The sequence below is a fragment of the Chiloscyllium punctatum genome, chromosome 7, assembly GCF_047496795.1.
Source record: "Chiloscyllium punctatum isolate Juve2018m chromosome 7, sChiPun1.3, whole genome shotgun sequence".
Classification (NCBI taxonomy): Eukaryota; Metazoa; Chordata; class Chondrichthyes; order Orectolobiformes; family Hemiscylliidae; genus Chiloscyllium; species Chiloscyllium punctatum.
The window spans coordinates 105,377,437-105,395,453 of NC_092745.1; the positions used below are offsets into that span (position 1 = coordinate 105,377,437).

At 43.2% G+C, this 18,017-nt stretch overlaps 1 protein-coding gene across 5 annotated transcripts in view; it reads right to left on the reverse strand.

The window, feature by feature from the left end:
* st3gal3a (ST3 beta-galactoside alpha-2,3-sialyltransferase 3a) overlaps positions 1-18,017 on the reverse strand; it is a 503,401-nt gene that overhangs the window by 413,149 nt on the left and 72,235 nt on the right. For all 5 annotated transcript variants that reach the window (XR_011961176.1, XM_072574509.1, XM_072574508.1 and 2 more), the window contains exon 3: positions 14,974-15,016. Coding sequence is in view for 4 of the 5 variants with exons in the window: in XM_072574509.1 (XP_072430610.1) it covers positions 14,974-15,016 (43 nt within the window). In the remaining variant the exon portion in view is untranslated. The remainder of the gene's footprint in view (positions 1-14,973; positions 15,017-18,017) is intronic.

Here is an 18,017-nt window from a genome sequence, read left to right on the forward strand (position 1 = left end):
TCAGATACAGTCAATGACACCTATAGCACAAAAACGCTCCTTTAGCCACTCTGTATCCACTCTGGTAAGAAACAACAGCCTAACCATTCTAAACCCATTTTCCAGCACTTGGACCATAACCTTGTGCACCTTGGCATCGCAAGGGCACATTAAAATACTTCTTAAATATTATGAGGATTTCTGCCTCTACCATCCTTATAGGAAGTGAGTTCCAAATTCCCATCTTTTCTAAACCTTCTGCCCCTCTGGACATTGATCCACTATCAAGGGGAAAAGTTTCTTTCTGTCTACACTTACCATGTCCCTGATTTTTATACATTTCAATCCTATTCCCTCTACTTGAAGGAAAAAACATCCTGTCTGTCCAATCTCCCTTTATAATAAACTCTCTAGCCCAGGATATAGCCTGTTAAATCTGTTCTGCAAGTTCTCCACTGCAATCATATCCCTCTTATAATGTGAATTCCAAACGTAACATTCTAGCTGTGGCCTAACCAAAATTTTACACAATTTCAACATAACCTCCTGCTCTAAAACTCGATGCCTCAACTAATAAAGGCAAATATAATACATACCTCCTTAACCACTTAATCCACCTTAAGGGACCAACATACAGGCAGACCAAGATCCCTCTGATTTTCAGTATTTTCTAGGGTCCTACCATCCATCGTGTACCTCCGTTGCCTTGTTCACTCTGCCCAAGTGCAACAACTCACGTTTATCTAGATTGACGGATCACTGGCAAATGGAATTCAATCTGACTAGCCTGCTTGTATCTTCTTGTAAATTAAGGCGATGTCCCTCACTAAATGCCACTCACCTATTTTTATGTCATTGGTGAACTTCAACCTTCCTATATTCAAGTCTATATTCAGGCCACAACACTGACCTCTGTGGGACTCCAATGAACAAAGACTTCCAGTCAATAAGGTGCTCCTCAATTATCATTTTCTGCTTCCTGCTGGTCACTCAACTGTGAATCCAATTTGCAAAATTTCCTTGGATCCTATTGGCTCTTACTTTTACAATTAATCTCCCATGCAAGACTTTATGAAAAACCTTGCTGAAGTTGAAGTACACTACATCAAAAGCATTGCCCTCATCTACAAACCTGGTCAACTCTTAAAAAAAAATCAAACAAGTTGGTCAGACATGAACCACGTGACATATTACACCATTTGTTTTTAGGACACCTGCAATTAACATGTGGCTTAGGGCTGGCACAGCTCATGGCATTAATGATATCTACCTCCTTTTGGTCATGAAATAATGATAATTAATAGGGATGCTGACAATAGATGACAAACATGTTCCTCTTTTATGCAACCAGTTATTGCAATGCAGCATCCAAGTAAACTCACAATCTTAGGTTCCTCTATCACTTGCCTCTAGACTGTTTCCTTCCAAAACAGAATTTTTCATATCTTGGACCTCTCCCATTCTTCAGTCTCAGGATTACTAATGGTTTAGTTCTCTGCACGATTGGTATTAACTATTTTTCACTTCCCTCTGCTTTCCCATATAACTTAACATTTTACCTTTGCAAAAGTTCTTACTCTGATTAATAATGTGCTCCTGACATCCAAATAAATCTGTAGCTGTAACTGCAACTAATTATGCAAGTATACAAAATTTAATCACTACTCCCAATTTATTATCAGCAAGATTTTTATTGGTAGGAACAAATTACTGTAAATGCTAGAATCTGTACTGAAAACAACAAATGCAGGAGATCATTACAGACAGGCAGGAGGCTGGAAGAACACAGCAAGCCAGACAGCATCAGGAGGTGGAGAAGTCCATGTTTCGGGTGTAATCCTTCTTCAGGACTGGGGGTGGGGGTGGGGGGAGCTGCAGATAAAGGGAGTGGTGGGGGCAGGGTGGTGAAGTGGTGATAAATGAAGACAGGTTGAGGGTATGACCTGGTTGGTCAATGGGAGGAATGAATCCAGTTGGTGACAGGGACCAGAGGCAGTGAGGGGGCGAGGCTGGGAAGGGAGGTGATTTGAAATTGGAGAACACAATGTTGAGTCCTCTGGGCTGTAGGGTGCCCAGATGCAAGAAAGGGTTGTTCCTCCAATAGGCACTGTGTTCAATAGGAGGCCAAAGATAGTCATGTCAGAAAAGAAGTGTTGGGGGAATTGAAATGGGCAGTGACTGCGGACCTGGCTGCGATGCTCCGTGAGCCGTTCTCTAAGTTTATGTTCAGTCTGCCCCATGTTGAGAAGATCACAACGGGAGCACCTGATGCAGTAAACTAAGTTAGAAGAGGGGCAGGTGAACCTCACCTGGAAGGACTGTTTTGGGTCCTGGATGGAGGTGAGGTGGGGGGGGGGTGGGGGGGGGTGTACCGGCAGGTTTTGCATTTTTTCTGGTTGCAAGGGAAGGAGCTTGGGGGATCGGTGGTGGGAGTGGCGTGAACTAAGGACTGTCGGAGGGAACAGTCCTTGTGGAAAGCTGAGAGGGGTGGGCAAGGGAAGATGTTCTTGGTGGTAGGGTCTATTTGGAGTTGGCGGAAGTGTTTGAGGATGATGCGTTGGATACGGAGATTGGTGGGGTGGTAGGTGAGGACAAGGGGAATCTATCCTCATTGCGTTGGGAGGATGGGGTGGTTTAGAGTGGTGGAACGGAGAATAGAGGTATTGCGGCAGAGGACTGTCTGGATGACAGAGGGAGGAAAAGTGTGGGGAACATCTGGGATGCTCGTCCAAGCAGATGTGGCGCAGGTGGACGAATTGGGGGAATGGGATAGAGTTCTTGCAGGATACTGGATGAGAGGAGGTGTAGTCCAGGTAATTATGGGAGTCTGTAGGTTTGTAGTAGATGTCCATCTGAAGACTATTGCCAGAGATAGAAATGGTGACATCAAGAAAGGGAGGGAGGTGTCACAAGATGGACCGAAGTGAAATTGAGGGCGGGGTGGAAGTTGTAGGCAAAGTCGATGAACTGTTCCAGTTCAGCCTGGGTGCAGTACACTGCACTGAAGCACGTATCGATGTAATGCCGGAACAGTTGGGGTATAGTACTGCATAGGTGAAGAGGAACTATTCGATATGGCCGGCAGAGACAGGCATAGCTGGGGCCATCCAGGTACCCATGGCCACCACCTTAATTTGGAGGAAATGGGAGGAGTTAAAGGAGGTTATTGAGGGTGAGGACCAGTTCAGCAAAGCAGAGGAGGGCAAGTCAGGCAACATCAAAGGAGAGAGAGTAAGCTAATGTTTTGAGTCTGGATGATTCTTTATTAGAGCTGAAATGAAGCGTAACGGGTCAGCATTTATGCTATATTCGGGGGGAGGCAGTGATGGTAGGAGTAGTGAGTCCAGTGTGATGGTGGAGAAAATATGTTAGTAGCTTACATTAAGTGATCAGGATGTGACAATGGTGTGTCTCCTGCCAGACTTGAAAGGACAGTAACTGGGATGGGTTAAGAGGAGAACATGATAACAAGCTAAAAGAAAAGAAATAAATAGTTCACAATTTGAAGGTGTCGAGCTCAATATTAAGTCTAAAAGGCTGTAAGGTGCCTAGTCTGAAGATGAGGTGTTGTTCCTCCAGTTTGTGCTGTGTTTTACTGGAACACTGCAGCATGCCAAGGACAGACGTGTGGGCATGAGAGCAGGATGCTATGTTAAAATGACTGATTATGGCAAGGTCAGGATCCTGAATGCGCACAGTTCAGAGCAAAGCAATCACCCAGCCTGCCTTCAGTTTCTCCAATGTAAAGTAGGCCACACTGAGTGCAGTGAATACAATACCCAAGATTGGAGGAGGTACAGGTAAAATGCTGCTTCACCTGGAAAGACTGTTTAGGCCCTTGGCTGGTGAGCAAGGAGAAAGTGAAGGGGCAGACTTTGCACCTTCTGTGGTTACATGGGAAGGTGCCAATGGGGGTGGTGGTGGTATTGTTGGTGGTTGTGGAATGGACTAAGGTGTCCAGGATGGAATAATCCCTGCCAAATGTAGATGGGGGGGGTTAAGGGGAAGATGTGTTTGGTGATGGTATTCTGTTACAATTGTCTGAAATGGCAGGGGATGATCCTTCAAATGCGAAGGCTGGTGGAATTAAAAGTGAGGACAAGAGGATCCCAATCATGCTGTTGAAGGTGATGGAAAGGGGCAAAGGCGGAAGCAAGGTTGATAGGTCGGATGCGATAGAGGGCCCTGTCAACCGCAGTGGGTGGGAAACCAAGGTCATGGAAGAAGCAAGCCATGTCAGCGGTGTTGCTTCGGAAGGTGACGTAGGCAAAGGAACTGGGAGAATGGGATGGAGTCTTTGCAGGCCATTGGGTGTAGCGAAGGGTGTTCGGGGCTTTGCAGTGGATGGCAGTGGACAGTTTATTTCCCAAAATGAAGACAGAAAGATCAAGGATAGGAAGGGAAGTATTGGAAATGGATGATGTAAAATTTATAGAGGGGTGGAAATTGGAGGCAAAATGAAAGTAATTTTCACAGTAATGGTGGGAACATGAAGCGGCACTGAAGCAGTTGTCAATGTACCAAAGAAAAATTATGGGACGAGGCCAGTGTAAGATTGGAACAAGAAATGTTCCACATTACCAATAAAGAGGTCATGATCCTTTGACCTGGCAGAACTGAAATGAATTAAAGGAGAAATTGCTCAGTGAGAAAACAAGTTCAACCAAGCAGAGGAGAGTGATGGTGGATGAGGATTGTTCAGGCTTCTGGTCAATGAAGAAGCCAAGAGCTCTCAGACCATCCTGGTGGGGAATGCAGATCTCAAGGGATTGGACATCCATGGTGAAAAAGAGGTAGTTAGAGCCAGGAAACTGGAAATTGTCAATATGGTGGAGGGTATCAGATGAAGCGTGGATGTAGGTCTGGACATGTGGAGAGAGGATGGAATCAACGAAGGAGGAAATGAGCTCAGTGGGGCAAGAACAGACTGATACGATGGGTCTACTGGGAGAGTCTGGTTTGGGTAAGTTGGAGGGAGGTAGAAGTGGGCTGTCCTGGGTTGGGAGACTATTCGGCTGAAGGTAGTAGGGGGAAGATCTCCAGAGGTAATGAGGTCGGTGACAGTCCTGGCAACAATGGATTGATATTCAGATGTGGAATCATGGCCCGGGGGTGGTAGGAAGAAGTGTCAAAGAGTTGGCGTTTAGATTCCACAAGGTACAGATCAGTGCACCAGACTACAACAGCACCACCTTTATCGGCCAGTTTGATAACAAAGTTTGGGTAGGATGTAACAGAGCGGCAATTTCAAAAGGGAACAGGTTAGAGTGAGTGAGAGGAACAGGGAAATTGAGATGGCTGATGTCACATCAGTAGTTTTCAATGAAGAGATGGTGGGCAGGTGAAAAGGGTCCAAGTGAAGGTGAATACTGAAGGCAGATGAAGGGATCAGTGAGACAAGGGGGGGGGGACTCCTGCTGGAAGAACTGAGCGTGGAGACGGAGGTGGTGGAAAAACTGTTTGACATCATGATGAGCCTGAAATTCATTAAGGTGGAGGCTTAAGGATATGAAGCTGAGTCCTTTGCCGTGGACAGTACATTCAGCCTCACAGAAGGGAGGGTCAAGAAGAATGGTGAGCATACGGCAAGAGCTGGGGTCGGGTGGACAGTGGTCTCAGAGACAGAAAGTAATGGCATCTGAGGGCTGGAAAATGGTGGGTGCTGAGGGGTGGTCCTCGGGACGGATGTTGGAATCCATGAGTCGCTGTAGCTTGCATGCCTCAATGTCAGTAAGAAAGAGAAAAAGTCTTCTTGTCGAGGTGACAGATGAGGCAAAGGATGAAGTGAAACTGGGGACCGGTGCAGCTTTGAAAGAAGCTCAGTTGATATTGCTGCAGAGTGAAGTTGAGTGTACACATTTGCCAGCGCATGGTGTTGAGTGTGGCTGGCAGGATCCATCAGGAACAGCAGTCTGAGGAACATTGTATGTCCTGGGTGGATTCAAAAGAAGAAAGGTGAAACTTCACTTGAAATCCATGCAGGGTGAATCTGAGTTGTTAGCAGTCACTGAGAACGGAAACATGACTTTGGAAATGTGTTCTGGCAAACACCTTGTCGGACACCAACCGTGAAATGAACAGCAATGAAGATGTAAAAGGTGAAAGAGTCAACCAGAATTCCTGGCATGGGGAAGAGCAAAACTTCTTCAGGATAGGCATTCCTCAAAGAGATGTGGTTACCTTCGTCTCCGTGTTCACTTCTTTGGGTAAGGATTCTATCCCTCATTCCAGTGATCCCATCACGCATCTCCAATATTCAGCCTCCACTTTTCCTGGCCTCGTGCCTGCCCTCGATCTCTTCATTTGAAAACTGCCTATGTGACAGTTGCTAGAGTTGCTTGGGAGGATTTAAACTAGTAAGGTGGGGGGACCCAGGGAGATAGTGAGGAAAGATTTCAATCTGAGACTGGTACAGTTGAGAACATATGTGAGTCAAACAGTCAGGGCAAGCAGGGACAAAGCAGTGAAGAAGGTAGGACTGATAAATTAAACTGCATTTGTTTCAATGGAAAAGGCCTAACAGGGAAGGCAGATGAACTCAGGGCATGATTAGGAACATGGGACTGGGATATCACAGCAATTACAGAAATATGGCTCAGGGATGGACAGAACTGGCAGCTTAATGTTCCAGGATACAAATGCTACAGGAAAGATGGAAAGGGAGACAAGAGAGGAGGAGGAGTGACATTTTTGATAAGGGATAGCATTACAGCTGTACTGAGGGAGGATATTCCCAGAAATACATTCAGGGAAATTATTTGGGTGGAACTGAGAAATAAGAAAGGGATGATCACCTTATTAGGATTATATTATACACCCCCTAATAGTCAGAGGGAAATTGAGAAACAAATCTGTAAGGAGATTTTAGTTATCTATAAAAATAATAGGGTGGTTATGGTTGGGGATTTTAACTTTCCAAACATAGACTGGGACTGCCATAGCGTTAAGGGTTTAGATGGAGAGGAATGTGTTAAGTGTGTACATGAAAATTTTCTGATTCGGGATGTGGATGTACCTACTAGAGAAGGTGCAAAACATGACCTACTCTTGGGAAATAAGGCAGGACAGGTGACTGAGGTGTCAGTGGGGGAACACTTTGGGGCTGGCGACCATAATTCTATTCGTTTTAAAATAGTGATGGAAAAGGATAGACCAGATCTAAAAGTTGAAATTTTAAATTGTAGGAAGGCCAATTTTGATGGTATTAGGCAAGAACTTGCAAAAGCTGACTGGGGACAGAAGTTTGCAGGTAAAGGGACGTCTGGAAAATGGGTAGCCATCAGAAATGAGAAAACGAGAGTCCAGAGAAAGTATATCCGCTAGGGTGAATGGAAAGGTTGGTAGGTATAGGGAATGCTGAATAACAAAAGAATTTGAGGTTTTGGTTAAGAAAAAGAAGAAAGCATATGTCAGGTACCGACAGGATAGATCAAGTGAATCCTTAGAAGAGTATAAAGGCAGTAGGAATATACTTAAGAAGGAAATCAGGAGGGCAAAAAGGAGACATGAGATAGCTTTGGCAAATAGAGTTAAGGAGAATCCAAAGGGTTTTTACAAATACATTAAGGACCAAAGGGTAACTAGGGAGAGAATAGGGCCCCTTAAAGATCAGGCAGCATCCAAGGAACAGGAAAATCGACATTTCGGGCATGAGCCCTTCTTCCGGAATTGGGCTCATGCCCGAAACGTCGATTCTCCTGTTCCTTTGATGCTGCCTGACCTGCTGTGCTTTTCCAGCAACACATTTTCAGCTCTGATCTCCAGCATCTGCAGTCCTCACTTTCTCCCCTCAAAGATCAGCAAGGAGGCCTTTATGTGGAGCAGCGGGAGATGGGGCAGACACTAAATGAGTATGTTGCATCAGTATTTACTACGAGAAAGGACATGGAAGATATAGAATGTAGGGAAATAGATGGTGACATCTTGAAAAACGTCCACATTACAGAGGACTAAGTGCTGGATGTCTTGAAAAGCATAGAAGTGGATAAATCCTCAGGACCTGATCAGGTGTATCTGAGAACTCTGTGGGAAGCTAGGGAAGTGATGGCTGAGCCTCTTACTGAGATATTTGCATCATAGATAGTTACAGGTGAGTTGCCGGAAGACTGGAGGTTGGCTAACATGGTGCCACTGTTTAAGAAAGGTGGTAAGGACAAACCAGGGAACTATAGACCAGTGAGCCTAACATCGCTGGTAGGAAAGTTGTTGGAGGGAATCCTGAGGGACAGGATGTACATGTATTTGGAAAGGCAAGGACTGATTAGGAATAGTCAACATGCGTGGCAAATTATGTTTCACAAACTTGATTGAGTTTCTTGAAGAAGTAACAAAGAGGCTTGATGAGGGCAGAATGTGGACGTGATCTATATGGACTTCAGTAAGGCATTCAACAAGGTTCCCAATGGGAGACTGGTTAGCAAGGTTAGATTGCATGGAATACAGGGAGAACTAGCCATTTGGATACAGATTCGACTCAAAGGTAGAAGACAGAGGGTGGTGGTGGTGGTGGTGGAGGGTTGTTTTTCAGACTGGAGGCCTAGGACCAGTGGAGTGCCACAAGGATCTGTGCTAGGTCCACTACTTTTCATCATTTATATAAATTGGTTTGGATGTAAGCATAAAAGGTATAGTTAGTAAGTTTGCTGATGATACCAAATTGGAGGTGTGGTGCACCGCGAAGGAGGTTATCTCAGATTACAATAGGATCTTGATCAGATGGGCCAATGAGCTGAGAAGTGGCAGATGGAGTTTAATTTAGATAAATGTGAGGTGCTGCATTTTGGGAAAGCAAATCTTAGCAGGACTTATACACTTAATGGTAAGGTCCTTGGGAGTGTTGCTAAACAAAGAGACCTTGGAGTACAGGTTCATAGCTCCTTGAAAGTGGAGTCGCAGGTAAATAGGATAGTGAAGGAGGCATTTGGTATGCTTTCCTTTATTGGTCAGAGTATTGAGTATAGGAGTTGGGAGGTTATGTTGCGGCTGTACAGGACATTGGCTATGCCACTGTTGGAATATTGCTTTCAATTCTGGTCTCCTTCCTATCGGAAAGATGTTGTGAAACTTGAAAAGGTTCAGAAAAGATTTACAAGGATGTTGCCAGGGTTGGAGGATTTGAGCTATAAGGAGAGGTTGAGTAGACTAGGCTCTTTTCCCTGGACTGTTGGAGGCTGCGGGGTGACCTTATAGAGGTTTACAAAATTATGAGCGGCATGGATAGGATAAGTTGACAAAGTCTTTTCCCTGGGATGGGGGAGTCCAGAACTAAAGGGCATAGATTTCGGGTGAGAGGGGAAAGATATCAAAGAGACCTAAGGGGCAACTTTTTCACGCAGAGGATGGTACTTGTATGGAATGAGCTGCCAGAGGAAGTGGTGGAGGCTGGTACAATTGTAACATTTAAAAGGCATTTGGATGGGTATATGAATAGGAAGGGTTTGGAGGGATATGAGCCAGGTGCTGGCAGGTGGGACTAGATTGGGTTGGGATATCTGGTCGGCATGGTTGAGTTGGACCAAAGGGTCTATTTCCATGCTATGCATTTCTATGTCTCTGACTGCTGGTCAAGCACAGAGACAGCAGTAAATGGAGGGGTGTGTAGGTTAGGTTGATCTTAGATTCAGATAAATGCTCAGCACAACATCGTGGGCTGAAGGGCCTGTACTGCTCTTTGTTCTATGTTCTAATCCCCATCCACCACCATGCTCCTCTGTTTGGCTGAACTGGTATTCTCACTGAACAATTTCTCCTTCAATGCATCTCACTTCTGCAAGTCAAAGGAGTGGCTATGGGGATCCACATGGGTCCTGGTTATGCCTAGCCTCTTTATGGGTTATGAGGAACAATGCGTGTTCCAGTCTCACACTGGCCTACTCCTGCAACTTTATTTCAGTATATCAAGACTGATTCAGTGCCACTTCATGCTCCCACTAGTACGGTTCATTTTGCCTCCAATTTCCTCCCCTCTATAAATTTCACATTATCTATTTGCAACACTTCCCTTCTTTTGCTTTCCTTGGCCTCTTTTTCTCCATTTCAGTAAATAAACTGTCCACTACCATCCACTGCAAAGCCAGGGACTCCCATAGCTATCTTCACTACGGCTCGGCACACCCATTGGCAGCAAGGACTCCATCCTATTCTCCCAGTTCCTTTGCCTATGTTGCCACATTCTAAAGCAGCTCTGTGGACATGGACTACTCCTTCCATGACATGGTTTTCCACCCACTGAGGTTGACAAGGCCCTCTATCGCATCCGACCTATCAACCTTGCTTCCGCCTTTGCCCCTTTCCATCACCCTCAACAGCATGATTGGGATCCTCTTGTCCTCACTTTTAATTCCACCAGCCTTTGCATTCGAAGGATCATTCCCTGTCATTTCAGACAAATGTAACAGAACACCATCACCAAACACATCTTCCCCTTAACCCCCCTATCTGCATTTGGCAGGGATCATTCCATCCTGGACACTTAGTCCATTCCACAACCACCAGCACCAGCACCAGCACCAGCACCAGCACCAGCACCAGCACCAGCACCAGCACCAGCACCAGCAACCCCCCTCCCCACGCGCGTCAGTTAGACTCGAAACATCAGCTCTTTTCTCCCTTTACAGATGCTGCCAGACCTGTTGAGATTTTCCAGCATTTTCTCTTTTGATTACTGTCCTTTCAAATCTGGCAGGAGACACACCACTGTCCTGTCAATGTCATATTCCAATCACTTAATATAAACTATTCACATCTTTTCTCCAACAACACCCTACACCCACTACCCCCAGCCCCACCACCACCACTATAACATAAATGCTATCCCTCTACACTTCACTTCATTTCTGATAAAGAATCATCCAGACTCAAAACATTAGCTTGCCCTCTTTCCTTTGATGTTGCTTGACCCGCTGTGATTTCCTGCATTTGTTGCTTTCAATTTTTATCAGTGCTCAATTAGAATGCACACATGAAAGTAACACCTTTACATTCCAAATAAATTTAGAATTTCATGATCTGTAACCTTTTTGAATCCTGTCTACAAGCTCAAATGAGTCAAGTTTCTCCATGAAGTTTAAGAGATAGCTGCAAAAATTATAGGGTGATTGTCATGGCTCAAGGCTACACCAAATTCTAGAATCAGGTACCTGTTCTGGAAAAACAACTTGAGTTGATAAGAAATTATACGCATAAATGTGTGTAATATCTTAAGTCCTTCTTTTCAAATGCTTTTGTTAAATAGACAGATTAAATCTTTATGAATGACATCTTATAAATTGCTTAAGAATCAAAAAATATGATGACATCATCATCATGGCCGCTGTAATGTGCAATTATCAGCATAGTAAGCTTGGAAATTTCAACAAAACTCGTATCTAAATTTTGTATGTTGCTCAGAAGCTATTCAGTGTTGTTTTTCTTCTGACGACTTACTTTCGGTGAAACAGCAGAAGTTGAAAAGACCACAAAATCTGCAGCATGCAGCTGGAGCATGTCAGGTGTACAAATTTGGCATTTTAATAGCTGTTATTGTGCTCTGAAGGGAACATTTCCAGATTAATAAGAAAGAAAACTGACAAAATAAACAGAACAAAGGTAATAAAGTAAAATGTATTAATCATGTACTTCATGCTAACATCTGTTCTGAGTTTGTTCTTTAGTCTTGGAATTGCTCTAAATTAAATGAAGTTATTCCTGCATTGAATATGCACTTATAAGTGCAGTTAAACAAATATAAGAAGAGATTTTGAATGGTTCACTGGGTGAATGCACACTGTAGGTGGAACAGGTTTAAGATACTAGAGACAATTTAGGCTCAGTATCTACGTTCTGTACTGAGTTAACAGTTCTCAGTTGCAACAGAGTGGGTACATTAATCTTAACAAGAAGCAAATGAAAATCAGCAAAGCTTTCACAATTCAGGTTGCTAGCCATTATTGGGAGGTGTAATTGTCAACACCAAAATGTACCTGAAATGACTGCATTCTCCATTTCTCAACATTAACATTCCTCACTTTGAGCAAATAACTGTAACCTCTCCATCTCTTAATACAAAATGTGACAATGGGGTTGACAGAGGGTAAAAAATTACATTATTGGGAAAGTTGAAATAGGATGTCTTGATGATGGTTAGAATGTAAGGTTAGAAGCTCAGCTCAATGTCCAACAAGATTTCGTGAAGTAATATTCAGCATATAGGTTGATTCTCCAAAACACACTTGCAAACATATGTCAGCTAAGTTGCATCCAGTACATCACTAGTCAAAACTACTTTATAGCAAACATTTCAAGCCTCTACTGCATGGAACCATTGGGAAAGTAAATAATTAGCTTTAACATCCTAATTGTATCACTAAAAGTTTGCTGTTCTAAGGGTTGTCAATTAGTTATAATTAACTCATGATTTTTTTAAAGAGATTAATTTTAAGCTGTGTTAGATGTGAAACTTACCACAGCTGTACATAGGCAAGAACATGCCTGCATCAATCAAAACCCACAGTTATCTCTTGATGAATTGTAGCTTCCTCCTTTTCTCCTGGTATTGTCAAACAAATACATCTTACCACTGCAGTTCCCAAATTGTTCTCATGACATTGAGAGTAATGAAGACACAGTAATGACTTGAATGGTGAAAGGAGCTTTACAGAAGCATAATAAACCAAAATTAGATTCAGATCCAAAGCCAAGGTGGGAAAGATGACCAAAAGTTTGGTCAGAGAGATAAGCTTTAAAGAGTCTCTGAAAAAGGACAAAGGTGGGAGATTTATAGAGGAAATTCCAGAACTTTGGACTTACATTTTGGAACTGAAGGCAGGGAAATTGCTCCTTGCAAAGAAAATGCCAATGTCAACTGATGATAGACAGAAATTGCAGAACTTGAATAACATTGCTGTTACATGTTTGCATTTTTTTTCTTCAAGAAAAGTGGGCCAAAGAATGACAAATGGAGTTTAATTCAGATAAAGTCAAGGTGTTGCATTTTAGTAAGTCAAACTAGGGCAGGACTGACACAGTTAATGGTAACGCCCTGGGGAATGTTGTCGAAGAGAGAGATCTAGGGGTGCAGGTACAAAGTGATATCACAGTTAGACAGAGTAGAGAAGAAGGCATTTAGCACGTTTGCCTTCATTGGTTAGGGCCTCGAATGCAGGAGTCGGGACATCATGTTACAGCAGCACAAGACATTGGTCACATTTGGAGTATTTCATACAATTCTGGTCACCTTGCTACAGGAAAGATATTATTAAACTGGAAAGGGTGCAAAAATGATCAACAAGAATGTTACTGAGACTACAAGGTTTCAGTTATGAGAAGAAGCTGGATAGGCTGGGACGTCAATCCCTGCAGCATAGGAGGCTGAGGGATGACCTTATAGAGTTTTATAAAATCATGGGAGACATAGTTAAGGTGAACAGCCAAAGTCTTTCTCCCCATGTAGAAAAGTCCAAAACTAGAGGGCATAGGTTTAAGATGTGAGGGGAAAAGTTTAATAGGGACCCGAGGGGCACATTTTTCACACTGAATGTGGTGCATATATGGAACGAGCCACCAGAGTAAGTGGTAGAGGCAGGTACAATTACAATTACAACATGTAAAAGACATTTGGATAGGTACGTGGATCGGAAGGTTTCAAGGGGGATATGCTAAAGGCAAGCAAATGGGACTAGTTCTGTTTGGAATACCTGGTCAGCATAGACGAGTTGAGCCACAGGTCCGGTTTCTAAGCTGTACGCCTCTATGATTCTATAACTCTTTAAAAAAAGTCTAATATTCCAATCTCAAGCAATTGGATTTACACATCCTTTCCACAACTTCACGCAGGGGTGCAAGGTGATACTACATTTTAGCAGAATCTGGCTTTCAGTTTTCAACATTAAAACACAATCCTTTTGTCACTTATTCCTTTAATTAATTTAGTAATGTTGCATGACTTTAGTGAGGTTTTGCTTGGAAATTTTAGAAAAGAGCAATGGGGGAACTAAATTGAATAGCCCTGAAAACTGGCACAGGGTAATGTAAACATTCTATGTCATCAACTGCAGAAATTTAAATAAGGTGGCTCACCACTAATTTCTCAGGAGCAGTGAAGCATGCAGTTAATACAGTTTGTGGCAGTTATTACACTTTATGTAGTGTAAACCTTTATAAGGACAAGTTTACACTACACAAAAGTCAGAAATTTTTATTAAACCTGTATGAACTGTGGATCAGCCTTTTGTTTTCTTTTTCTTATTCATTTTGGAAATGTGGGCTTCACTGGCTAGGCTAACATTTAGTGCCCATTCCTAACTGCACTCGACAAAGTAACAGTGAGCCGCTTTCTTGATTTGCTGCAGTTCATTTGCCATAGGTACATCTAGAACACTATTCAGGAGGGAGCTCCAAGAGTTTAAACCAGCAACACTGAAAGAATGGCAAATATTTCTAAATCAGAATGGTGAGTGACCTCAAGAACAATCTGCAAGTGGTCACTTTCCCATGTATCTGCTGCCCTTGCCCTTTTAGGTGGTTGGGGTGGTGGAATGTGCTGTCGAAGATAATTTCTGAGAACGGCTCCAGAAATGACAAACTTCAATGGCACAAGGTTGGAGAACTTAGGACTGTTCTATGTGGAGAAGGTTGAGAGGAAAGTTTATCAAGGTATACAAACTGATGTGGGACTAGTCAGAGTAGATAGGATGAAATTGTTCTCATTGAAGGAAGAACTGATAACCTGTGGACATAGATTTAAAATAATTGGCAAAAGGCACAATGACGATGTGAAGAAATTTTTTTATGCAGCAAGTGAATGGTATCCGCTTTTATATGCATAGCAATCATCAATAGTTATGAAATAGAAATACAGGACAACATTTCAGAATCAGAGTCTTTGCCTGCAACGTCTCTCAATACCTGCATCAATGACCAAGATATTCTGCCTTGAGCAGAATGCTAGAATACCTTAAAAACAAATGCGCTCAATTTACTTGAATTAACAGTTAGTTAAACAAAGTTTCTACTTACATTTTGGAATCTAACTTCAGCAGAAATCCCAGTCTATCATATTCTGAAAAAAAAAGAAAAATCTTATAATTCAATGAACAAGTACTCTATTTCCCTAAATATTAGATCCTTTAATAACACTATATTAGTATTATTTGGTCCTGAATCCTATTTTCAGTTCTTCACAAGGCTTTCAAACATTTCTATTATCTTTAAATAATTATCTTGCAGCCAACATCAGAGTTTGAAAACACTGCAGAAAGCTATTACACGCAATCACCTTTGATCGGATACCCCTTGACCAAATTGGAATACATTCATCCTGGAAGCAACTTCAGGTGGTTTGAGGAGCCAAACAACAAATCAAAGTTAGATGACAGTACTAGATGCCGGCAGTTAGTGACTGAGGAATTCTTAAACTCTTCACAAAACTAAGTTTTGTTGTCATTTACCATTTAAAAATCTGACTAAAATTTCTCAGACTGAAGCAGGGTCTCCACTGAAAGTTCACTTGAAGTTAGGAAATTAAGGAAAACAGCTAAAATTATTTGTTTTTTGCACCTGATATCAGCTAGCTCTTTTCTTAAATAAAGCGACGCACCTCACTGAGGCTTGGCACAGAATGTGACTTTGGGAGCCATGATATGTTACCTTTAAGACAAGGGGATTAGAATACAAGAACAAGTATGCCTTGCTGCAATTTTACACCACTTTGGTGAGACTACATCTGGAATATTCATGCTAATGCATGCAATACTACAATCCTTTAGGGAAGGAAATTACCATCCTTACCTGATCTGGCTGACATGTGACTACAGATCCACAGCAATGCAGCTGCCTCTGAACTGTTCTTTGGGCAATTAGGGATGGGCAATAATTACTGGCCTAACCAGCGATGCACACATCCCGTGAACGAATAAAAAAAAGCGTCTCCATATTTAATAAGGGTGTCCCTGGCATTGGAGACAATACAGCAAAAGATACACCACATTCTTAAACTATAGAAAATTGCTGGAGTCACTGTGGTCTGGTAGCACCTGTACATAAGAACTAGGAGCAGGAGTAGGCTATTTGGCCCTTCGAGCCCGCTCCGCCATTCAGTAAGATCATGACTGAGCTTTTCATGGAGACGGCTCCACTTACTCGCCCTCTCACCATAACCCTTAATTCCTTTACTGTTCAACAAATTATCTATCTTAGCTTTAAAAACATTTACTGAGGAAGCCTCAACTATCTCATTGGGCAGGGAATTCGTAGATGCATAACCCTCAGGGTGAAGAAGTTCCTTCTCAATTCAGTTCTAAATCTGCTCCCTCTAATTTTGAGGCTATGCCCTCTTGTCTTAGCTTCATCCGCCAATGGAAACTTCCTCTCTACTTCTCTCTCATCTATTCCCTTCATAATTTTATATGTTTCTATGAAACTCCCCCTCTCAGTCTTCTAAATTCCAGTGTAGATAGACAGTAGGTAATATTTCAAATTCGAAATAACTTTTCTTCAGAACTGCGCTTTTCTTTAGGGGAGTAGGGCCTAGGATATTATAAATATGAACATATTTAATCTCACAGCCTAAAGGGAAAACAGGAAACAATGATGACGAGGCAGTGAAAATAAATAGGCAGATATTGCAAGAATGTCCTGAGTGCATCTCACCCTCCAACAAATGTTTAATGCTGAACACTGATGAAAGTGACAGGTCTTCTGAGGAATCGAGAGAGAGAAACCCTTATCTGCATATACCTGAATATATGGGCGATTTAGCATGGCCAATTCACCTAATCTGCATATCTTTGCAATGTGGGAGGAAACCAGAGGACCCAGAAGAAATTCACGCAGACACTGGGAGAATGTGCAAACTCCACACAGACAGTTGCCCGAAGGTGGACTCAATACTGGCTCCCTAGTGCTGTGAGGCATTAGTGCTAACCACTGAGCCACCATGACGACCCATGGGTGGGAGGAGTAGAGGAAAATAAATCGATCGATAAAGAAAACACCAAGGTTCAAAGCATCTAAGGAAAGATGGGCAATAATAAAGGAAGGAAAAAATAGGTTCAGTCCAACAGAAAGGTACCGAAGACTAAATTAGATCGACAATCCATGTCTGTGAATGCATGGAGTGTGGTAAATAAGTTTGATGAATTGCAATGGTGAATCTCTCTCTCAATTCCTCAGAAGATCTATCGCTTTCATCAGTGTTCAGCATTAAACATTTGTTGGAGGGTGAGATGCACTCAGGACATTCTTGCAGTATCTGCCTATTATTGATAGGATGTGGAAGCATATTCTGGATTAGTGGTGCTGGAAGAGCACAGCAGTTCAGGCAGCATCCAAGGAGCAGCGAAATCGACGTTTCGGGCAAAAGCCCTTCATCAGGAATAAAGGCAGTGAGCCTGAAGTGTGGAGAGATAAGCTAGAGGAGGGTGCAGGTGGGGAGAAAGTAGCATAGAGTACAATGGGTGAGTGGGGGAGGGGATGAAGGTGATAGGTCAGGGAGGAGAGGATGGAGTGGATAGGTGGAAAAGGAGATAGGCAGGTAGGACAAGTCCGGACAAGTCATGGGGACAGTGCTGAGCTGAAAGATTGGAACCAGGGTGAGGTGGGGGAAGGGGAAATGAGAAAACTGTTGAAGCCCACATTGATGCCCTGGGGTTGAAGTGTTCCGAGGCGGAAGATGAGGCGTTCTTCCTCCAGGCATCTGGTGGTGAGGGAGCAGCGGTGAAGGAGGCCCATAACCTCCATGTTCTCGGCAGAGTGGGAGGGGGAGTTGAAATGTTGGGCCACGAGGCGGTGTGGTTGATTGGTGCGGGTGTCCCGGAGATGTTCCCTAAAGCGCTCTGCTAGGAGGCGCCCAGTCTTCCCAATGTAGAGGAGACCGCATCGGGAGCAATGGATACAATAAATGATATTAGTGGATGTGCAGGTAAAACTTTGATGGATGTGGAAGGGTCCTTTAGGACCTTGGATGGAGGTGAGGGAGGAGGTATAGCTGCAGGTTTTACAGTTCCTGCAGTGGCAGGGGAAAGTGCCTGGATGGGAGGGTGGGTTGTAGGGGGGGCGTGGAC